Source organism: Mustelus asterias, chromosome 22 (assembly GCF_964213995.1).
Source record: "Mustelus asterias chromosome 22, sMusAst1.hap1.1, whole genome shotgun sequence".
Lineage (NCBI taxonomy): Eukaryota > Metazoa > Chordata > Chondrichthyes > Carcharhiniformes > Triakidae > Mustelus > Mustelus asterias.
The window spans coordinates 26,472,555-26,495,742 of record NC_135822.1 but is presented as its reverse complement, the minus strand read 5'-3'; the positions used below and the strand labels follow the sequence as shown (position 1 = coordinate 26,495,742).

Here is a 23,188-nt window from a genome sequence, read left to right as displayed (position 1 = left end):
ATTAGCTTTTGGAGCGCTGCTCCTTCGTCAGATGGAGTGGAAATCTGCCCTGTTTGAGAGCACATTTCCACTCCATCTGATGAAGGAGCAGCGCTCCTAAAGCTAATGGCATTTGCTACCAAATAAACCTGTTGGACTTTAACCTGGTGTTGCTAAAACTCTTATTGAATATCTCCACCATGGTGTCAGTAAATTATTGGCAGATCATCCTCACAAAGCAGTTCCACAAGAGAGAGAGGGAGCTGGCCATCTGCCAGTCTTTACAGTAAGTGTGCACAGACACGATGGGCCGAATGGCCTCCTCTGTGCTGTATGAGTCTAAGCACCTTATCGTGAACAGGATCCGTGCCTCTTGTTGAAACCGAAACCAAGGCACGGAGATGTTCTTAATTGACAAAACTTTATTGACTTGCTGAATCTCACAGCTCACAGACAATTAATATCCATTGCCTTTTGCTCTTAACCTTAGCAGTGAAGCTGACATGACATGAACACTTCAATGTGCGCCTCACTTTGGTTATTTCTCTCAGCGGGCAGTTTCATGTTCCTTCCCGATACGCCTGAGCCTTTCATCTTATTTCATTGAAAGGTTGATGGAAATTCTTCACTCTGTTGTTTCCCCCTTCAAACACTGGGTTTGATTGTATTGACACAGCGCACACCAGACACTGTAAACGCTCACAGTAATCGCCCGGGCCTGTGGTTCCTTTCACAATATCAGTCAGCTACTTAATGCTCGCCGCATTCTGCCTGCCTCTGATATTCGTCATTATCCTGTCCTTCCCTTGGAGCTGTTGAGCTGCCTGGGACAGAGTTGACCGAGCCACGTTTTTAATGAAGTGTTATGTTTTCATGCCGCTTTGCCTCCTTCATCCACCTCTGGGCAGCTTCCCCTGCTCTGCTGGTGGCCTGTTGTGTTGTTTCTTGTTGGCTCTTTATCTTCTTTCTAATTAGGTTCCTGCCCCAGCCTAATGAGATCCTTGGTGCTGTCACTTACTCATTCCTTAAAGCTATCAGTTAGTAGAGTTCAAAATGGCCAGAGTACCTGGTGCTGCGTAATCTCACTGCTACGTACAGCGCGGCAGAAAACAGATTCCAATCTGAAAGTTTACCGAATGCCTCGATGCTGACGTGAGGGTGTTTTTGTCTTTGCACCCACAGAGACAGGATTTGAAAACACTGCAAGGCAAAATTGCCAAGGCAAGTGAATCGATGAATAATATTTGTATTCATGGAACAGCTCCTCACAGTGAAACATTTCAAAAGCGCCTCACAGAATCGACGTCTGCAAGTGCCATCGACAAGGTGCTCAGCAGCAACTCACCAAGGCCTGAGCCTTCGACAGCACCTTCCCAGCTGACACCCTCGGCACGGGTGGCACAGTGGTTAGCACAGCTGCCTCACTGCGACAGGGACCCCGGTTTCAATAGAAATTACTGCGGACGCTGGAGTCCAAAACCACAAGAGAAAATGCTGGAAAATTTCAGCAGCTCTGTCAGCATCTGTAAAGAGAGAAAAGAGCTGACGTTTAGAGTCCAGGTGGCCCTTTGTCAAAGCCGGGTTTGGTTCCCGGCTTGGGTCACTGTCTGTGCGGAGTCTGCACGTTCTCCCCCTGTCGGCGTGGGTTTCCTCCGGGTGCTCCGGTTTCCTCCCACAGTCCGAAAGACGTGCTGGTTAGATGCATTGGCCGTGCTAAATTCTCCCTCAGTGTTACCCGAACAGGCGCCGGAGTGTGGCGACTAGGGGATTTTCACAGTAACTTCATTACAGTGTTAATATAAGCCTACTTGTGACACTAATAAATAAACTTAAAAACCTTACGACCATCTAGAAGAACAGGGGCAGCAGACACATAGACATATGGGGACAGGCATTCCGAGCCTACCCCGCCATTCATTATGATCATAGCTGATCATTCAATTCAGTAACCTGTTCCCGCCTTCCCGCTGTTATAATATAACCAATGGTAACATGCTGTGAGGGTCAGCTGACCCGATATGAATAGGAAACAGATGGGAATTGTGGGAAGCTTGTGTGACCCAGGGCGTGGCCCCAAGTGCAGGTGCAATTAAGTTTCTTTATTAAACCTTTTTCTTTGATTTACTTTGAGAAGTTATTTTTTTATTGCCTGCAACTGAAGTGTCCTTACTGCCGGATGAACTTGCACCGTATCCTTTGATCCCTTTCGCCCCAAGAGCTGTATCTAACTCCTTCTTGAAAACATATAATGTTTTGGCCTCAACTGCTTTCTGTGGTAGAGAATTCCACAATGAAACACCACCACTTAGAACATAGAACATTACAGCGCAGTACAGGCCCTTCGGCCCTCGATGTTGCGCCGACCAGTGAAACCAATCTAAAGCCCCTCTAACCTACACTATTCCAATATCATCCATATGTTTATCCAATAACCATTTGAATGCTCTTAATGTTGACGAGTCCACCACTGCTGCAGACAGGGCATTCCACACCCTTACCACTCTCTGAGTAAAGAACCTACCTCTAACATCTGTCCTATATCTCTCACCCCTCAATTTAAAGCTATGTCCTCTCGTGTTAGCCATCACCATCCGAGGAAAAAGGCTCTCACTATCCACCCTATCTAATCCTCTGATCATCTTGTATGCCTCTATTAAGTCAACTTAGAAGTTCCCCTCCAAGTCTCACATCATCCTTACCTGGAAATAGATCGCCGTTCCTTCACTGTCACCGGGTCAAGATCCTGCAAGTCCCACCCCAACAGCACAGCGGATATACCTACACCATGTGGACTGACACAGTTCAAGAAACTAGCTCACCGCCACCTTCTCGAGGGCAATTAGGAAGGGGCAATAAATGCTGATCCAGCCAGCCAGCAACACGCACATTCCAAGACTTATTTTTTTTTAAAAAGCAATGAATTACTTTTGAAGTGTGGTGGTCCTAATTGTCAGCCATCTTGAAGCAGCTGTGCCCCTGAAATGGCCAGTAAGAATAAATCACCAGTGATTGGCTGAGGGAGGAATGTTACCAAGACAACAGGAGAAGTTCCTTCTCTTTAAATGGTGCCAATGGGGGATCTCCTGGGAGGAGGGGGCCCTGGGATTAAAACCTGTTCCCAAAGACAGTACCTTTCCAATGTGGTACAACCGTAACATGGTGCTGGAGTGTGGTGGGCCTCAGGCTGTGTGCCTGAGGGTGTTATGTGGGATTCAGCGTCCGACAATCTTATTACTCAGCAGTGGGAATCCTGCCAAGCAAACACTCAAGTTGGAGAAACAGCAGCCCTGGTCATCTTGTCATCCCTTCACCATCATAGTGGTTGACTCTCAACTGCCCGCTGAAATGGCCTAGCAAGCCACTCAGTTCAAGGGCACCTAGGGATGGGCAGTAAGTGCTGGCTCAGTCAGCGGCACCCATGTCCCACGAATGAATGAAAACAAAATTGCAAGACCCCAACAAGGAACGGGGGAGCCTTTGAAAATCAAACAGAAGAATCCCAGATCCTGAGGCGGGCTGTCTCCCTGGCCAACATTCATCCCCCAGAAACACTCAAGTGGATGATTTGATTATTATCACATTGCTGGCTGTCAGATCCTGTTTTATGTGTGTTTTTCTCCACGTTGATGCAGATTGCACCTCACACAGCTCAAGAGATTGGTGCGTCTTTTGTTTGGCTAACTACACGTGTAACAGTTACTGGCGTACGTGGCCCCTGAGCCTGTTTCGGGGAAGGGTGGGGGTTGTGGATGGTCATACTTTGACTCGATTTTCATGATAAATACTAACTTTAAGTAGTGCTGCCTCACAGTGCTAGGGACCTGGGTTAAATTCCCGGCTTGGGTCACTGCCTGTGTGGAGTTTGCACGTTCTCCCCGTGTCTGCGTGGGTTTCCTCCGGGTGCTCCGGTTTCCTCCCACAGTCCAAAGATGTGCGGGTTAGGTGGACTGGCCATGGTAAATTGTCCTTAAGTGTCAGGGGGACTAGCTGGGGTAAATCCATGGAGTTGTGGAGATAGGGCCAGGGTGGGATTGTGGTCGGTGCAGACTCGATGGACCGAATGGCCTCCTTCTGCACTGTTGGGATTCTATAACTTCTATAAATTATTCCAGTAGCCCGTCCGTTAGTCTCTTTTTCCACATCTTCCTGACATTTTGAAGTCAGCTCCTTAATACTGATTAACCTCCCAGAGTAGAGTGAGCCAACAAACCTGGTCCAAAGGCAGTAGGGTTGCCAATGCCAGTTGGATATATTCCTGGAGATGCCATACTCATTGGCAGTAATGCCAATCCCACCACCTAAAGTTTAACATTTATTTATTAGTGTCACAAGTAGGCTTACATTAACACTGCAATGAAGTTATTGTGAAACTCCCCTAGTCGCCACACTCCGGCGCCTGTTCGGGTACACTGAGGGAGAATTTAGCATGGCCAATGCACGTAACCAGTACATCTTTCGGACTGTGGGAGGAAACCAGAGCACCCGGAGGAAACCCACGCAGACACGGGGAGAACGTGTAGACTCCACACAGGCAGTGACCCAAGCCAGGAATTGAACCCGGGTCCCTGGCGCTGTGAGGCAACAGTGTTAACAACACCAATCGATCAAGAGGCAAAATCTTAAAAGTCATTTCAATGGCTTCACATTACTGCCTTGTGATTCCACTTGACCACAGGGTGGTGCACTGTCCCTTTAAGAATTGCAATGTGTGGACGGAGAGGGAAGAATTTAAAACAGCCCATGTGAGCCGGTCTTCCCTTTTGGACAGCCATCGCTGTTTGGTTGAGGCGTCAAGGTACTTGGCCATTGGTAACGCACGAACCTGACTTCCAGTGAGGGGCGAAGCCGGCAGAAAAACAGCCGCCATGTTTGATTGTGGAGCTCCTCACTTGGTTGGCTGAACACCCTGAATATTGTTTGGTCTACTTCCCTGGTGGCGTGGTGGGGGGGGGCGGGGGGGGGGAGGTGGCGGTAGGCACGGTGAGGGGACAGACCCCACTCACCCACTCCCTTTCATTATGGATGGACTGAGAGATGTGTTGGATCAGACGCTTCATGTAAATCATGCAAATGTGAGGAAAAAAATCCTGAGACTTGAGAGATCTGTTGCCGGAGCCTTACTTTTAGTCAGAAATTGGGATGTATTTGCAAGGATTGACATGTCTGCGTGGGCCTGGCAGAGTCGAAAAGCTTTCTAAACCCATTTCCAATATTTCCGCAACCAAGGTTAGTTGTATTGGCCGTGCTAAATTGCCCCTTAGTGTCAGGGGGATGAGCAGGGTAAATATGTGTGGTTATGGGGATAGGGCCTGGGTGGGATTGTTACAGGCTCAATGGGCCAAATGTCGAGATTCAATGAAAAATGTTCAACGGAGTTCAAAACGATGCTTTCTTTATTAATTAGTGTCACAAGGTTCACATTAACACTGCAATGAAGTTACTGTGAAAATCCCCGAGTCGCTGCACTCTGGCGCCTGTTCGGGTACACTGAGGGAGAATTTAGCACGGCCGATGCACCCTAACCAGCACGTCTTTCAGACTGTGGGAGGAAACCGGAGCACCCGGAGGAAACCCACGCAAACACGGGGAGAATTCCATGCAGACAGTGACCCAAGGCTGGGAATCGAACCCGGGTCCCTGGCACTGTGAGGCAGCAGTGTTAACCACTGTGCCACCCGTGTCGCCCATATGCCATTACTTTTTTTAATGCCTCGGTGATTTTTCCCCCGGGGTGCATCTGGGAGATTAATCTTCAAACGGGGGTGGATCTGTCGCATTCCTGGATGGTTGACAACCCTAATAGGCAGGAGCAGCGAGGACGGCTTATTGATTTTCAAACAGGTTACTCATCGCTCAATGGGAGCACAGCCACTTACTCAGGGGCCCCTGGTTGCCAAGGGGCCCAGGTACCTGCATCCCACTCTCGTCGCAAATAAACGGCCTATCACACAGCACACCATTCAGCTGCAATGACTCCATTGGTGGTGATCTGGCTTTTTTTTTGGGTGTTGTGTGCATTCTGTCTCTTAGGAAGCTTTAACTTATAATTAACCGAGAATAAGGCTTTAATGTTCAAAGTCACTGATAGGTGGAGTGTCTACTGCTGCTGACGGCCTGATCTCCAGCCTTGGTTATTGCTGAGTTAATCATTGTCACAGATATCAGGCCTCAGTGTGAGTAAAAATAATTAACAGCGCGGGGTTACCAGGGCCAAGAGCCTCCTAAAAGTTAATATTTATATATAAAGGCTTTGCGACGTGCTCTTTGAACTTTCGTCACTCCCGCTGCTCCCTCGTCTCCTCCTCTCTCCCCCTCCCTGGACCTTGCCGTTCTCTTAGATCCTGAACTGAGCTTCCCACTCCACCAGGACTCACCACCTCCAGCTCTGTAGCCTCACCCATCTTATCCCTGGCCTCAGCCTATCAGCCTCATCCATGCCTTTGATACCTCAAGACTCCTAATTCCCCCCCACATCCCCCCTGGTCCCATCCTGCACTGGCTAACCCACTTTGGCTCCTAGTCGGACACCACCTCAATTTAAGAATTCTCACCCTTATTTTCAAACCCCTCTGTAACCTCTGCCCACACTAGAGCTCGAAGATCTCTGTGCTACACCAGTTATGGCTTCTTACACATTCCTGAATTCCTACCGTCATGCCTTCAGCTGCCTGGGCCCTCGACTCTGGATTACCCTCACTAAATTTGCTTTTAATTTGGGGGTTTTATGCTAAATTGCCCGTTAGTGACAGGGGGACGAGGGTAAAACGCACGGGGTTACGGGGATAGGGCCTGGGTGGGATTGTTGTCGGTGCAGACTCGAAAGGCCTCCTTCTGCACTGTAGGGGTTCCAAGATTCTATTTCAGGTTGAGTTAAGGTTGGCATGAGAAGTGGTAAAGATGGCACACTGATGCAGTAGAGGGTGCTGTACGAGGGCTGGGGGCATGCTTTTGGGGTGGAGGAGGGGGAGCATTAAAAAGGCCATCCAGGAGTGATGTGCCAGACTTCAGAGTACATGTACCCCGCTCAGAGTCGCGAGTGTCTCTGATTTCAGCACCCTGACAGCACAGCAATACACCTGGTCATTTCCTGCTGGTTTCAGCCCACTAAGAAAATGGTCTCTTCTAATTGGCCTCAGGGTGGACCTAAAAGCAAGTTTTCTCCAATTCACTGCAGGCTGTGCCTCTGAGCAGAAGTATAATGCTTCATACTTTGGAGAGATGATGGTGTAGTGGTAACTTCAGTGGCCACTAACCCATGGGGTGAGCATGGCCAGAAATATGTTTGCCTGGTTAGGCTTTGGGACGTCTTGTTCTGTTAAAATGCGCCATATAAATTGCAAGTTCTTTATTAGAGTCCTGTGTGAAATGAGTCGAGTAATGTCAATCCAGGGCATATTCCAACAGTACAAAACTGTCCTCTTGAATAGTCCTGTGTCCAATCATAAGATCATAAGCTATAGGAGCAGAATTAGGCCATTCGGCCCATCGAATCTGCTCCGTCATTCAATCATGGCTGATATGATTCTCATCCCCATTCTCCCGCCTTCTCCCCGTAATCCTTGATCCCCTTATTGATCAAGAACCCATCTCTGTCTTAAAGACACTCAGTGACCTGGCCTCCTTATAAAACACCTTGAATGATGCTACAGGAGATCTGCTAGCATCCAGGGAAGATTTCAATCCTTTTATTACATTATTTTAATACCAGCAAAAGCAGATTAACTGGTCATTCATCTCATTCCGTTGTGGGTAAATGGGGGTTTAGTGGTTCTGACACAGGATGAGTAATCCCAAGATTCTGAGGGTTCAGATTCGAATCCCACCACGGCAGATAGAGTAATCTGAATTCAGTAAAAATCATGAAATTAAAAGTCTACTGATGATCATGAAAATATTGTCGATTTGTTGGATTAAAAAAAAATCTGGTTCATTAATGTCCTTCAGAGAAGGAAATCCACCGTCTTTTCCTGGTCTGGCCTCTACATGTGACTCCAGAGCCACTGTTGACTCTTAAATGGCCTAGCAAGCCACTCAGTTCAAGAGCAATTAAATTCTGGCCCAGCCAGTGATGCCCACATCCAATGAAAAAAAAATCCTATTTGTGTGGGCGCAACTGTCATGTTAGCCTACAACGCAGCAGTTACGTTATGTGAAGCACTTGAAGAATGTTTAGAATTCATTAGACATAGGCATCGCTAGCAAGCTCAATATTTATGTTGATCCCTGGTTGCAACAATAGCAAGAAGTCTCACAACACCAGGTTAAAGTCCAACAGGTTTATTTGGTAGCAAAAACCAGTAGCTCTCCCACTAGCGCTGCTCCTTCGTCAGGTATGTTGGAGTTCTGTTCACAAACAGGGCATATAAAGACACAAACTCAATTTACAAAATAATGGTTGGAATGCGAGTCTTTACAGGTAATCAAGTCTTAAAGGTACAGACAATGTGAGTGGAGAGAGAGTTAAGCACAGGTTAAAGAGATGTGTATCGTCTCCAGCCAGGACAGTTAGTGAGATTTTGCAAGCCCAGGCAAGTCATGGGGGTTACAGATAGTGTGACATGAACCCAAGATCCCGGTTGAGGCCATCCTCATGTGTGCGGAACTTGGCTATCAGTCTCTGCTCAGCGACTCTGCGTTGTCGTGTGTCGTGAAGGCCGCCTTGGAGAACGCTTACCCGAAGATCAGAGGCTGAATGTCCGTGACCGCTGAAGTGTTCCCCAACAGGAAGAGAACACTCTTGCCTGGTGATTGTCGAGCGGTGTTCATTCATCTGTTGTAGCGTCTGCATGGTCGCCCCAATGTACCATGCCTCAGGACATCCTTTCCTGCAGCGTATCAGGTAGACAACGTTGGCCGAGTTGCAAGAGTATGTACCGTGTACCTGGTGGATGGTGTTCTCACGTGAGATGATGGCATCCATGTCGATGATCCGGCACGTCTTGCAGAGGTTGCTGTGGCAGGGTTGTGTGGTGTCGTGGTCACTGTTCTCCTGAAGGCTGGGTAGTTTGCTGCAGTCAATGGTCTGTTTGAGGTTGTGCGGTTGTTTGAAGGCAAGAAGTGGGGGTGTGGGGATGGCCTTGGTGAGATGCTCGTCTTCATCAATGACATGTTGAAGGCTCCGGAGAAGATGTCATAGCTTCTCCGCTCCGGGGAAACACTGGACAACGAAGAGTACTCTGTCCACCGTGTCCCGTGTTTGTCTTCTGAGGAGGTCGGTGCAGTTTTTCGCTGTGGCGTGTCAGAACTGTCGATCGATCAGTTGAGCGCCATATCCTGTTCTTATGAGGGCATCTTTCAGCGTCAAGAGGTGTCTGTTGCGATCCTCCTCATCTGAGCAGATCCTGTATATACGGAGGGCTTGTCCATAGGGGATGGCTTCTTTAACGTGTTTAGGCTGGAAGCTGGAGAAGTGGAGCATCGTGAGGTTATCCGTGGGCTTGCGGCACAGTGAAGTGCTGAGGTGACCGTCCTTGATGGAGATGCGTGAGTCCAAGAATGCAACCGATTCCAGAGAGTAGTCCATGGTGAATCTGATGGTGGGATGGAACTTGTTGATGTCATCATATAGTTGTTTCAGTGATTGTTCACCATGAGTCCAAAGGAAGAAAATGTCATCGACGTATCTAGTGTATAGCATCGGTTGAAGCCCACGGATAACCTCACGATGCTCCACTTCTCCAGCTTCCACCCTAAATACATTAAAGAAGCCATCCCCTACGGACAAGCCCTCCGGATGCACAGGATCTGCTCGGATGAGGAGGATCGCAACAGACACCTCCAGATGCTGAAAGATGCCCTCATAAGAACAGGATATGGCGCTCGACTCATCGATCGACAGTTCCGATGCACCACAGCGAAAAACCGCACTGACCTCCTCAGAAGACAAACACGGGACACGGCGGACAGAGTACCGTTCGTTGTCCAGTACTTCCCCGGAGCGGAGAAGCTACGACATCTTCTCCGGAGCCTTCAACATGTCATTGATGAAGACGAACATCTCGCCAAGGCCATCCCCACTTCTTGCCTTCAAACAACCGCACAACCTCAAACAGACCATTGTCCGCAGCAAACTACCCAGCCTTCAGGAGAACAGTGACCACGACACCACACAACCCTGCCACTGCAACTTCTGCAAGACGTGCCGGATCATCGACAGGGATGCCATCATCTCACGTGAGAACACCATCCACCAGGTACACGGTACATACTCTTGCAACTCGGCCAATGTTGTCTACCTGATACGCTGCAGGAAAGGATGTCCCGAGCATGGTACATTGAGGAGACCATGCAGACGCTATGACAATGGATGAATGAACACCGCTTGACAATCACCAGGCAAGAGTGTTCTCTTCCTGTTGGGGAACACTTCAGCGGTCACGGGCAGTCGGCCTCTGATCTTCGGGTAAGCGTTCTCCAAGGCGGCCTTCACGACACACGACAACGCAGAGTCGGTGAGCAGAGACTGATAGCCAAGTTCCACACACATGAGGACGGCCTCAACCAGGATCTTGGGTTCATGTCACACTATCCGTAACCCCCATGACTTGCCTGGGCTTGCAAAATCTCACTAATTGTCCTGACTGGAGACAATACACATCTCTTTAACCTGTGTTTAACCCTCTCTCCACTCACATTGTCTGTACCTTTAAGACTTGATTACCTGTAAAGACTCGCATTCCAACCATTATTTTGTAAATTGAGTTTGTGTCTTTATATGCCCTGTTTGTGAACAGAACTCCCACTCACCTGACGAAGGAGCAGCACTCCGAAAGCTAGTGGCGTTTGCTACCAAATAAACCTGTTGGACTTTAACCTAGTGTTGTGAGACTTCTTACTGTGTTTACCCCAGTCCAACACCGGCATCCCCACATCATGCAACAATAGCAACAGAGTTCCAAGTCAGGATGGCGTGTAGCTTGGAGGGGAACCTCGGAAGTGAGGGAATATTCCCGTGTGTCGGTTGCCCTTGTGCATGACTCATGACTTGAGGGTGGCACGGTGGCACGGTGGTTAGCACTGCTGCCTCACAGCGCCAGGAACCTGGGATCAATTCCGGCCTCGGGTCACTGTCAGTGTGGAGTTTGCACATTCTCCCCGTGTCTGCGTGGGTTTCCTCCGGCTGCTCCGGTTTCCTCCCACAGTCCAAAGATGTGTGGATTAGGTTGATTGGCTGTGCTAAATTGTCCCTTAGTGTCAGGGGGATTAGCAGGGTGAATATGTGGGGTTGCGGCCGTGGGGCCTGGATGGGATTGTGGTGCAGTGCGGCGGGGACTTCATGGGCCGAGTGGCCTCCTTCTGCGCTGTAGGGATTCCATGAATTACGAGTTTAGGGGAGGTGTTCCTGAGATACGTTATGGTGTGAGGCCCAGTGTTGGTGATGGGCCTGTTCCGTGGTGTGAGGTCAGTATCGCTGGGCGGAGGGGCCTGTGTGAGACCCACGTGTTAACAAATTAGAGCTCGATCACGGTATGAGCCCCATTAAAATGACCTATTTCTCATTTGCAGGCATGGCTTGATGCAGGAAGGTGAGAGATTGGGGCAGCTATGTTATATACAACAGGGCTCACTGGGACATAATCACACTGGGGAGAATGTTCTGGGAAACACAGAGGATGAAGCCAGCAGAAAATACAGAACAGGAAGGGTGAGTACAGTGAGGCTAGGGCTGAGCCAGCCCCTTTCTTCAACCTAAAAATCACCAAATACACAGCAGAATTGCACAGCCTCATGGATTGTTTTTGCAACTTATTTTTATTACTCATGGAGGACAATAGATGTAAATAAGTTCATTTCTGATGCACTAACTTTTGGCACCCCTTCTCCCCCCTTCTCCCGAAGGCACTGATTCGTACTGGTGTAGAGTTCCATTGGTGTCGGGCACTCTCTGGTACCTCACCGAGGCGGCCATTCTTCATTTGTGAGCCTAAACAGTGAGTAGTGCCAAGGGTATTTGACTATTGGGGCCCAGCTGATCCTGTCCGCAAAATCTGTGCGGCGTGCGACCCTGCCAGTTAGGCTGGCTTGTGCCCACCACAGAACACCACCCACCCACTCAAATCCCAATCTCCGCTCCGCCAATTGGCCTGTTCCTGTGCTGTCATTTTCTTTGGAATATAGTCCCCAGAAGGATAGGGGGTTTTAGTTCAGACGGGCAGCATGGTCAGTGTAGGCTTGGAGGGCCGAAGGGCCAGTTCCTGTGCTGTAATGTTCTTTGTTCTAGCCTCTTGCCCATCCCCCACATTCATCGCCCACCGCCGGGCACCAGGCCCTCAGCTGCCTAGGCCCTACGTTCAGGAATATCCTCCCCAAACCTCTCCATTCTCCTTTAAGATGCTCCTTAATTTTGATTTTGATTTGATTTGATTTATTATTGTCACATGTATTAGCATACAGTGAAAAGTATTGTTTCTTGCGCACTATACAGACAAAGCATACCGTTCATAGAGAAGGAAAGGAGAAAGTGCAGAATGTAGTGTTACAGTCATTGCTAGGGTGTAGAGAAAGATCAACTTAATGCGAGGTAGGTCCATTCAAAAGTCTGACAGCAGCAGGGAAGAAGCTGTTCTTGAGTCGGTTGGTACGTGACCTCAGACTTTTGCATCTTTTTCCCGACGGAAGAAGGTGGAAGAGAGAATGTCCGGGGTGTGTGGGGTCCTTAATTATACTGGCTGCTTTGCCGAGGCAGCAGGAAGTGTAGACAGAGTCAATGGATGGGAGGCTGGTTTGCGTGATGGATTGGGCTACATTCACAACCTTTTGTAGTTCCTTGCGGTCTTGGACAGAGCAGGAGCCATACCAAGCTGTGATACAACCGGAAAGAATGCTTTCTATGGTGCATCTATAAAAGTTGGTGAGAGTCGTAGCGGACATGCCAAATTTCCTTAGTCTCCTGAGAAAGTAGAGGCGTTGGTGGACTTTCTTAACTATAGTGTCGGCATGGGGGGACCAGGACAGGTTGTTGGTGATCTGGACACCTAAAAACTTGAAGCTCTCAAACCTCTCAACTTCGTCTCCATTGATGTAGACAGGGGCATGTTCTTCTCTACGCTTCCTGAAGTCAATGACAATCTCCTTCGCTTTGTTGACATTGAGGGAGAGATTATTGCTGCCGCACCAGTTCACCAGATTCTCTATCTCATTCCTGTACTCTGTCTCGTCATTGTTTGAGATCTGACCCACTACAGTGGCATCGTCAGCAAACTTGAAAATCGAGTTGGAGGGGAATTTGGCCACACAGTCATAGGTGTATAAGGAGTGTAGGAGTAGGGGGCTGAGAACACAGTCTTGTGGGGCACCGGTGTTGAGGATGATCGTGGAGGAGGTGTTGTTGTCTATCCTTACTGATTGTGGTCTGTGAGTTAGGAAGTTCAGGATCCAGTCACAGAGGGAGGTGCCGAGGCCCAGGCCACAGAGTTTGGAGATAAGTTTCATAGGAATAATGGTGTTGAAGGCTGAGCTGTAGTCAATAAGTCTGACATAGATGTCTTTGTTATTACCCCTGTGACCAGGTTCCTGGTGCCTCTTATCTGAAAACACGGTTCAGTGTCGAATTTGGTCTGAAAGTGCCTCTGGGATATTTTACTATATTAAGTAACATAGGGTGGCACAGTGGCACAGTGGTTAGCACTGCTGCCTCACAGCGCCAGGAACCCGGATTCAATTCCCGGCTTGGGTCACTGTCTGTGCAGAGTCTGCACACTCTCCCCGTGTCTGCGTGGGTTTCCTCCCACAGTCCGAAAGATGTGCGGGTTAGGTTGATTGGCTATGCTAAATAGCCCCTTAGTGTCCCGGGATGCATGGGTTAGAAGCTTTAGCGGGGTAACTATGTGGAGTTATGGGAATAGGGCCTGGGTGGGATTGTTGTCGGTGCAGACTCGATGGGCCGAATGGCCTCCTCCTGCACTGTAGGGATTCTATGTTTCTATAATAAAGGCGCTATATGAATGTACAATGAGGGGATTTTCACAGTAACTTCTTTGCAGTGTTAATGTGTGCATACTTGTGACACGAATAAATAAACTTTAAGCAGTGCTGTTGTTGGTCAGGGAAGGAGCCTGAAGGAGTGCACATTTAGCGTTGTGTAGAGAGGGATCCCAGTAACACGGGCAAAAAGATACCCAGCCTGTGCGGTGGGGGTGGGAGTGGGGTAAGAGGTGTAATGCAGTCAGGGGGAGGGGGTAATGCGGTCAGGGGGAGGGGGGATAATGCGGTCAGGGGAGGGGGGTAATGCGGTCAGGGGAGGGGGGTAATTCAGTCAGGGGGAGGGGGTAATGCGGCCAGGGGGAGGGGGGTAATTCAGTCAGGGGGAGGGGTAATGCGGCCAGGGGGAGGGGGGGTAATGCGGTCAGAGGGAGGGGGGGTAATGCAGTCAGGGGGAGGGGGTTAATGCGGTCAGGGGGAGGGGGGTAATGCAGTCAGGGGGAGGGGGTTAATGCGGTCAGGGGGAGGGGGGTAATGCGGTCAGGGGAGGGGGGTAATGCGGTCGGGGAGGGGGGTAATGTACAGTCAGGGGTAGGGGGGTAATGCGGTCAGGGGAGGGGGGTAATGTACAGTCTGGGGGAGGTGGGTAATGCGGTCAGGGGGAGGGGGGTAATGCGGTCAGGGAAGGGGGGTAATGCGGTCGGGGAGGGGGGTAATGCGGTCAGGGGGAGGGGGGTAATGCGGTCAGGGGGAGGGGGGTAATGCGGTCAGGGGGAGGGGGGGTAATGCGGTCAGGGGGAGGGGGGTAATGCGGTCAGGGGGAGGGGGGTAATGCGGTCAGGAGAGGGGGGTAATGCGGTCGGGGAGGGGGGTAATGTACAGTCAGGGGGAGGGGGGTAATGCGGTCAGGGGAGGGGGGTAATGCGGTCAGGGGAGGGGGGTAATGCGGTCAGGGGAGGGGGGTAATGTACAGTCTGGGGGAGGGCGGTAATGTACAGTCTGGGGGAGGGGGTAATGAACACGCAGGGGGAGTGATGCACAGTTGGGGCGGGGGGAGAACGACACGCAGTCGGAGTTGGAGGAGGGCCTGTGTAATACACGGTTGAGTGTTTTAGTCTGGTTGGAAGGTTTGTGCTAACCAAATGGCCAATAAAACCACATGGTCGGCAGGAACTAAGACCCAACACTGAAAGCACTTTTACAATAATGCACCCTGACAGACTGGTAGCTGCCTGATCTGTGGGTAGGCAGATAAACAACAGGCTGAAAGATACACCGGGAGACTGGAGATGATAGGCGAATAGAGGGAGATAGCCAGAGAAGCACAGAGCTAGAACAGACACCAGTGGTGATTCAGCATGTGACATGCAAAATAACAATCGTTTGTGTATTTTGGTGATAAGTGGAAGGGGCAAATGTTAGGCCTCGCCATCAATCTTGGAGCATTATTTTCACTTTCAATGCGAGGAGTAGACTGGTTTTATAGATGAACAGGCATCCTCCCAACCTTCCCAACCTTTCCATTAACGTTAGCCAGGATTTCTGCTGGTCTTCACATTCCTCCCTCAAAAAACAACCCTGCTATCGACTCAATCCTGTTTGTGGGACATTGTTGCATACAAGATGGCTGCCACATTTGCCACCCAGCATCAGGACTGTGCCTCAAACCAATGTTAGATCAGGAACTGACGGACATTTCTGAGCCATATATAAACGCTGTATAAACGCAAATTCTTTATTTTTTAAATCTCACACCCAGGGACCAATGGAATCAGTGAGGGCGTTTGGCGGAAAAGATCTCGCTTTCCACGAGACCCACTCCCTGTGTCCGCGGGGAGACTCCGAGGAGGCACTGTCCGGACCAGCATGCAGCTCTCTCCACACCTTCACCGGGATAGCGGTTACCAGCGTGTAGGACAGAACTGGGCACTGGGGGTAGCTGGAGGGAGTGAACGGACAAAGAAAAACCTTTCAAAACAAACGGCCCCTTCAGAGCAGCGGAAGGAAAACGGAGGACTTTTCAACCAAGTGGAAGGAGGTTAACTCTTTTTTTTTTAACATCTTACCAATTCGATCGCTGTTGTCTCCAACTGGCACAGGCAGCCATTTTGGGAAGGCTGGTGATAGTTGACGACCTGTCTGCCCCTTATTATAGGATGATCCGGGTCACCATTGGTTCACTGTGTCTCAGGATTGACCCCACTCGGAAACTGGCTAATGTTGGAGATCTTTATCGCGAATGGGTCTAACTGAATGTAGCGAAAGCAGGAAGTGCACATTGATCTCAATCTTAACAATCGTCCACCAAACTTTAACCTTTTTCATTTAGATGGAGGTGAGCTAACTGTCCTCCTAATTGTGTTCCCTTAAAAATAAGGTTATCTAAGGGGAGGCGATGGCCTAGTGGTATTATCGCCAGATTATTAATCCAGAAACTCAGCTAATGTTCCGGGTTCGAATCCCGCCACGGCAGATGGTGGAATTTGAATTCAATAAAAAATATCTGGAATTAAGAATCTACTGATGACCATGAAACCATTGTCGATTGTCGGAAAAACCCATCTGGTTCACTAATGTCCTTTAGGGAAGGAAATCTGCCGTCCTTGCCTGGTCTGGCCTACATGTGACTCCAGAGCCACAACAATGTGGTTGACTCTAAACTGCCCCTCTGAAATGGCCTAGAAAGCCACTCAGCTCAAGGGCGACTAGGGATGGGCAATAAATGCTGTCCAGCCAGCGATACCCATGTCCCACAAATGAATTAAAAAATCAGAGGTAGACCTGTTATCCATAGGGGATCTGGGGTCGTTGTGGGGGATCTTGCATTATCCCAGAGGTAGGCATGACATTCTACTATCTCCGGAGTACTGTACCACACAACCAACAACAACTCTGATTTCATAGAATCCATACAGTACAGAAGGAGGCCATTTAGCCCATCGAGCCTGCACCAACTCTTCAATAGAGCATCCCAGCCCCTATCCCCGTAATCCCTCATATTTACTAAACTAATCCCCCTAACCTACACATCTTGGGACAATAAGGGGCAATTTAACATGGCCAATCCACCGACCCTGCCCATCTTTGGGACTGTGGGAGGAAGCCGGCGCACCTGGAGGAAACCCACGCAGACATGGGGAGAATGTACTAACTCTGCACGGACAGTGACCCAAGCCGGGAATCGAACCCGGGTCCCTGGCGCTGTGAGGCAGCAGTGCTAACCCACTGTGCCACTGCTTACTACTCACCATCCACAAAATTCAATCGGAAAGTTTAACAGGAAGGAAATCCTGGGGAACTTTAATTTACTTCACTACATTTCCTCTTTTTTATATGAGAGAGTTTTACTCTTGCCAGATATTCCAGTTAAGTCTCCCAATTTGTTTTCAAATGTCAATATTATCGCTGCCAAGGGGCGGGATTCCTCCATCATTGCCTTTGGATTGATGCGGGTTATACAAGAGTTGCCCCAACGCCACTCCATGGCAAACAGAGGGTGTGTCTGCACACCAGCTCTGAGGGTTGCCCAGCAGCTGGCTGACCTGGGAGGCCACACTAAGGCTGGGGTCGTGACTTTCATTGCTGTAATGTAGCCTCCCAGAGCTGGGGCTGAGAAAGGCCACTTTCAACTTGCTCCCCTTGCTTGGAGCAATGAGCCACTCCAGAACCTTAGCAGAGAATAGAGAACCTGGCACATCCATGCTGTGGGACGGGGGTGTGAGCAGTGCATCCAGGGGAACACGGTCCTGACTGACTTAAATCACTCACGTTCAACAAGTTGAACTTAACCATTAATGGGACCATCGCATGCCAAGTATTGACACACAGACATGATTGGAACCCAGTCTGCCACAAGGTGGGACATGTGCCCACTTGGGCTATTGGCTTGGACAGCTTAAAGATGGAGCCTTGAGCTGAATTAGACAGAGTGACTAACCTCCACTTTGCTAAAGGGTAAAATGAGTGATACAGAGCAGCAGGGCCCCAGGATCAAATGCTGTGTGCTGTATTTGTTGAACTCAACTAACCCAGCACCTGTTGGGATGTTACATTGCCCTTGGTACCCATGGCGATTTGCCATCATCCATTTGACGTAATGGAACACAGTGAGAATTACTCCCGGTAGGTGCTCAGAGTATATGGGTAAAGAGGTTTGTGTGATGAATAATAGCCACACTATATTTGAGCTGTTTCATAGAACTGCAGCAGAGCGGATGGAGGCCATTCGGCCCATCGAGTCTGCACCAACTCTCCAACAGAGCATCCCACCCAGGCCTACCCCACTGCCCTGTCCCCATAACCCCACGCATTTACCATGGCTAATCCCCCGAACCTACAACTCTTTGGACACTAAGGGACAATTTAGCATAACCAATACACCCTAACCCGCACATCTTGGGACACTAAGGGGCAATTTAGCATGGCCAATCCACCGAACCTAACAGATCTTTGGACACTAAGGGGCAATTGAGCATAGCCAATCAACCTAACCCGCATATCTTTGGGAGGAAAGTGGAGCACCTGGAGGAAACCCACGCAGACACGGGGAGAACTTGCAAACTCCACACAGACGGTGACCCGAGGCTGGAATTGAACCCGGATCCCTGGCGCTGTGAGGCAGCAGTGCTAACCACTGTGCCACCGTGCCGCCCACTTTGAATGTTTGAATTTTTGAATGTATTCAGTTTGCTTTGTTCCTTGCATTTTTCTGGTTACAGAGAGCAGTCGGTTCCGAAAAGGATTAGGGCATCGAAGTGAGTTCTATCTTATGGAACAGGTTGCGTTTTCTGACCAGTGATACACCATTGTACACGCTAATCAGGGAAAGATCTAAGTTCTCCTAATGCATTGATGGTAGCTCATATTCCATAGAGTGGTGCAACAGACAAGGAGGCCACTTGGCCCATTATGCCTAGGGTGACTGAGTGAGCTTCGTAGTCAGTCCCACTGTTCTGGCCTTTCTCCAGAGCTCTGCAGCTTGCTTCCCTTCCCTATCAGGTATATGTTTAAGTTGCTGGTCTAGATCATACATTCCAAATCAGAACAACTCACTGTATTAAAGAAAATCCGCCTCATCCAATCTCTACATGCTCTGCCAATCTGTCTCCTCTGGTTACCAATTTCAATCACAGCGCCCCACCGACCGCCCACCCCACCACCCCCGCCACCCCCTACCTTTCCAGTGGAAACATCTTCTCCTCATTGACTCCCTCAAAACCCTTCATCATTTTGAATCTCTCTCTTAAATCCGGATCTCCTCTGCTCCAAGGAAAATTATCCTGGGGTGGGGGGGGGGATTTTTCCCGTCCCGTCCGTCACAGGAACCATAGCGGGCGTGGGGCGAACTACACAAAGGTTCATTGACCTCGGGCGGGCTGTTCCGGTGTTGGGGTGAGCGCGGCTGGAAAATCCCGCCCCGGATCTCCAATCCCCTCCACAGAGCTGAATTCCCTCACCCCCCCAGTCGATCCCTTTCAGCTGTAGAATCTCGGCAATTGGGTTCGAGGGCGACACCGCTCGGAACGCAGTCCACAGCACACAAGGTTGCATCGCCTAGAGTGGTTTGACACTTTGACCTCGCGCCCTTTGGCTCTTGGTGATTGGAGAGGGAGGACCCAAGCGGAGGTGAGTCATCCCGACTGGGGCTGGGGGGGGGGGGGCAGTGCGAGCGTCGACTGACGCAGACGGTCAGATCCAGAGCAGGTGGCAGGCGGCATGGCATTGTTAGCCAGTGGGACAGCAGCTGGCGGAGGGGCAGACTGTTTCCCCACCCCCCCCACCCTTGCTGATCAGGAGAAAGTGGCAGGCTGGGCAACAACAGTTAGAGATGGGCAAGACGCTGGCAGAGGGGAAAGCTGACGGAGATTCTTCTGCGGGGGGATAATACCCATGCGTTGGTGAAAGTGAAGCGCCATCAGTACTAATAGAATTTGGCAGATTAACTAACTGTTCCAAATGGGGGCACCACTGTATTGTCGAATCTGGCAGTGTTTGGACTCTTTGGTGAAGTGCGGCAGCCAAGTCCGACACTCCCCCCTTCTATCGCCAGGACATGACGCGAGCTGTTTCTAACCTTCTGGAGAATGTTAAACTAACTGTACTGATTTTATTTTGTATTCTGTGAATATTTGTTGAATAGAAAAAGGCAATGCTTTTTTTTAAATTTTAAACGTACTCACAAAGTTTTTTGTATTATTTTTACTTGTATTATTTTGAATGTTTGACAGAGATCTCGCTTTCCAGTGTTTTTGGCCTTTGCTGTATTTTTCCCTCTAATCCATTGCTGCTAATTATCATGGAAGGAACTTAGCGATGGTGGGGGAGGAGGGGGGTCGGAATCTAAACAGCCAGTGACTCTCTCACAGAGATGGCCAACAGAGATAGGATCCTTCCCTTTTTAAACATTCACACAACCCTTGGGTCTCCTCAGTGTCACTCTGGCTGACGGCTTAAGGTTTAAAGTTTATTTATTGTTGTCACAAGTAGGTTTACATTAACACTGCAATGAAGTTACTGTGAAAATCCCCAACACGCCGCACTCCGACGCCTGTTTGGATAACACTGAGGGAGAATTTAGTACGGCCAATGCACCCTAACCAGCACGTCCTTCGGACTATGGGAAGAAACCAGAGCATAGAAATCATAGAAACCCTACAGTGCAGAAAGAGGCCATTTGGCCCATCGAGTCTGCGCCGACCACAATCCCACCCAGGCCCTACCTCCATATCCCTACCTATTTACCTGCTAATCCCTCTAACCTACGCATCTCAGGACACTAAGGGGCAATTTTAGCATGGCCAATCAACCTAACCCGCACATCTTTGGACTGTGGGAGGAAACCGGAGCACCCGGAGGAAACCCACGCAGACACGAGGAGAATGTGCAAACTCCACTCAGACAGTGACCCGAGCCGGGAATTGAACCCAGGTCCCTGGCGCTGTGAAGCAGCAGTGCTAACCACTGTGCCACCGTGCCGCCTTGGACATATTTCTGCAGGCGTGTCACCACACAACTACCCCCACCCAACCTGTCCATCCTCACTGCATCTCCGCCAATCAGAAAGCAGGGAGTTCTTTTTTGTTACCCCATTGGATGACCTGTCAGCCAATCAAAGCAGAAATTCTCTCCCCATGTCAAACAGTTTATAATTAGTAAACAAAAGGGTTCAAAGATATTTTTTAAAAAGAGCCTGTCTGATTTTTGGGTTAGCGCAATATCCCAGAGATTAGTGGAGGAATGAATGCACTGCTCACCCGGAGAACCAGCACCGGCACGATGGGCCGAATGGTCTTGTTCCGCGCCGTGATAATTCCGTGATTGGACACTCTTTAATTCCTGTAGATTCCAGGAGAACCTTGGAGTGTCAGCAGCCCCACGCCTAACTCACAGCGATGTCCTGTGGGTGGCACAGTGGTTAGCACTGCTGCCTCACAGCGCCAGGGACCCAGGTTCAATTCCCGGCTCGGGTCACTGTCTGTGCGGAATCTACACATTCTCCCCGTGTCTGTGTGGGTTTCCTCCGGGTGCTCTGGTTTCCTCCCACAAAAGACGTGGCCGTGCTAAATTCTACCTCAGTAACCACACAGACGCCGGAGAGTGGCGACTTGGGGATTTTCACAGTAACTTCATTGCAGTGTTAAAGGCACTAATAAATGAACGTTAACTTGTGACGCCCAAACTTCCTGTGTGGTTGGTGCTGAGGTGAAGCGCTGGCTGGCAAGTGGCACTGGTCCAGCAGAGGGTTTTCCCTTTTCAAGTTGATTGAGGAAACAGGTCTGCTCTGGTCGCTGTGGGCTGGCGTTGGTTTACATTCAGACCGACTTTCGAGGTCACTGCTGTCTTACTGAAACAAAAACTGAATGAAAGCACAATTCAAAGTCCACAAACTAACCTGGCAGGGGGGTGAAACCATGACCAGGCAGGGGACGGGGCTAGCCCATTGCACTGTAAGGGGCGGGAGGGGCGTGCTGACACCTGCGATGGTGGTTTGCCCAAGCTAGGGAATAAAGGGAGCCAATGAGGTTAAATCGAGGTTCGACCTGATGCAATTTTTTAAAGCCATCTCGGCCTCTTGGCTGGGATGAAGCGTCAGATCCAGCCCAGGATGAGGCGCAATGCCTCGTCCTGTCAGCTAGAATCTTGCTCGTCCCTCATGTGGGGACCATGATTGGACTGAATTTGAAATGGCTTTTTTGATTAGAATTAAAGTATCAAAAAGTACCAAAAGAAAAACACTGGCTAAAAAAAAAATCACATAACCCAAAGCAATGAAAATTAGATTGAACTTTAACAACTGCTGTGATTATAAATGAGTGGGATGGCAAAGGGTTAAATGAAAGTAGAAATCCAGTTGCCCCACAAGGTGACTTCATTCAGCCCTTGCTAATGATCCTGAACGTTTCCTCCTCTGGAGGTCTGGCTACAGAAATTGCCAACGCATTGAATTTGCCAAAACTCTTCACGATCTGACGTACAGAGTCGCTTCACACAGCTGCCAGAGCAGTCGTTGCAACAGGAGGAGGCCATTCTGCCCCCTCAAAGCCATTCCATTGGATATTAGCTCTTTGCCACATCAATTCCACCCTTGACCCTGTAGATGGGCTTTCCCTTAACCCTGGATCATCTTAACCTGGAGAGCCAATGGGGGAAGAGCAAACATAGACAGTAGAAGCAGGAGTAGGCCGCAAACAATCCAATATCTATTCTAATGCACACTGTACGTCATCAGGGAGATGGGCAGGTTTAGTGCAATTGTGAAGAAAAGGCTTTCATTTCCCTGATTCAAGAACGCACACAACAATTCACATTCCAAATAAATGAAAGATGTCGCCCTCCCCACCGCCCCCCCCCCCCCCCCCCCCCCCCCCACCCGACCCCCGCCAATGGCTCTGTTGACATTCGGCAGTGCAGACTGGTACATCCTGGCACTCGTTCCCGGTCAGCGCTCCGTGGGTCTCGGCTAAAGCTGTTCCTGTTGGCCTCAGTACCCTCGGATAGAGCGGGAAGAAAGTCACTATCCGTTAGCCTCCGCTGCAACACGCTCGCACGGAGATACGGGGTGGAGAGAGTGCTGGGCCCAGCTGTATTAGCACAGTGCGACCGAGTAACCTACCCGCCTTCACTCGAGTGAAGAATGGCTGGGTGGGCGGGCGAGGTGTTGGAGGGCAGCTGCTGCCCAGGGAAACCGAAACAGGAGCAGGGAGAAAAGGGCGGACGGTTAAAGAGAACATTGGTTACATGGTATTTGCTGAGGCTTTATGACACTGGTGGAGCAAATGAAGGGACTCAG

At 49.7% G+C, this 23,188-nt stretch overlaps 1 protein-coding gene across 1 annotated transcript in view; it reads left to right on the top strand.

Moving 5' to 3' along the window:
* LOC144510264 (kazrin-like) overlaps positions 1–19,214 on the top strand; it is a 139,087-nt gene extending 119,873 nt beyond the window's left edge. Inside the window, exons 12-14 of the mRNA XM_078239759.1 lie at positions 11,485–11,623; positions 11,818–11,909; positions 15,659–19,214. Coding sequence (XP_078095885.1) covers positions 11,485–11,623; positions 11,818–11,909; positions 15,659–15,677 — 250 coding nt within the window. The 3' untranslated portion in view covers positions 15,678–19,214. The remainder of the gene's footprint in view (positions 1–11,484; positions 11,624–11,817; positions 11,910–15,658) is intronic.
* The last annotated feature ends 3,974 nt before the right edge of the window (positions 19,215–23,188 follow it).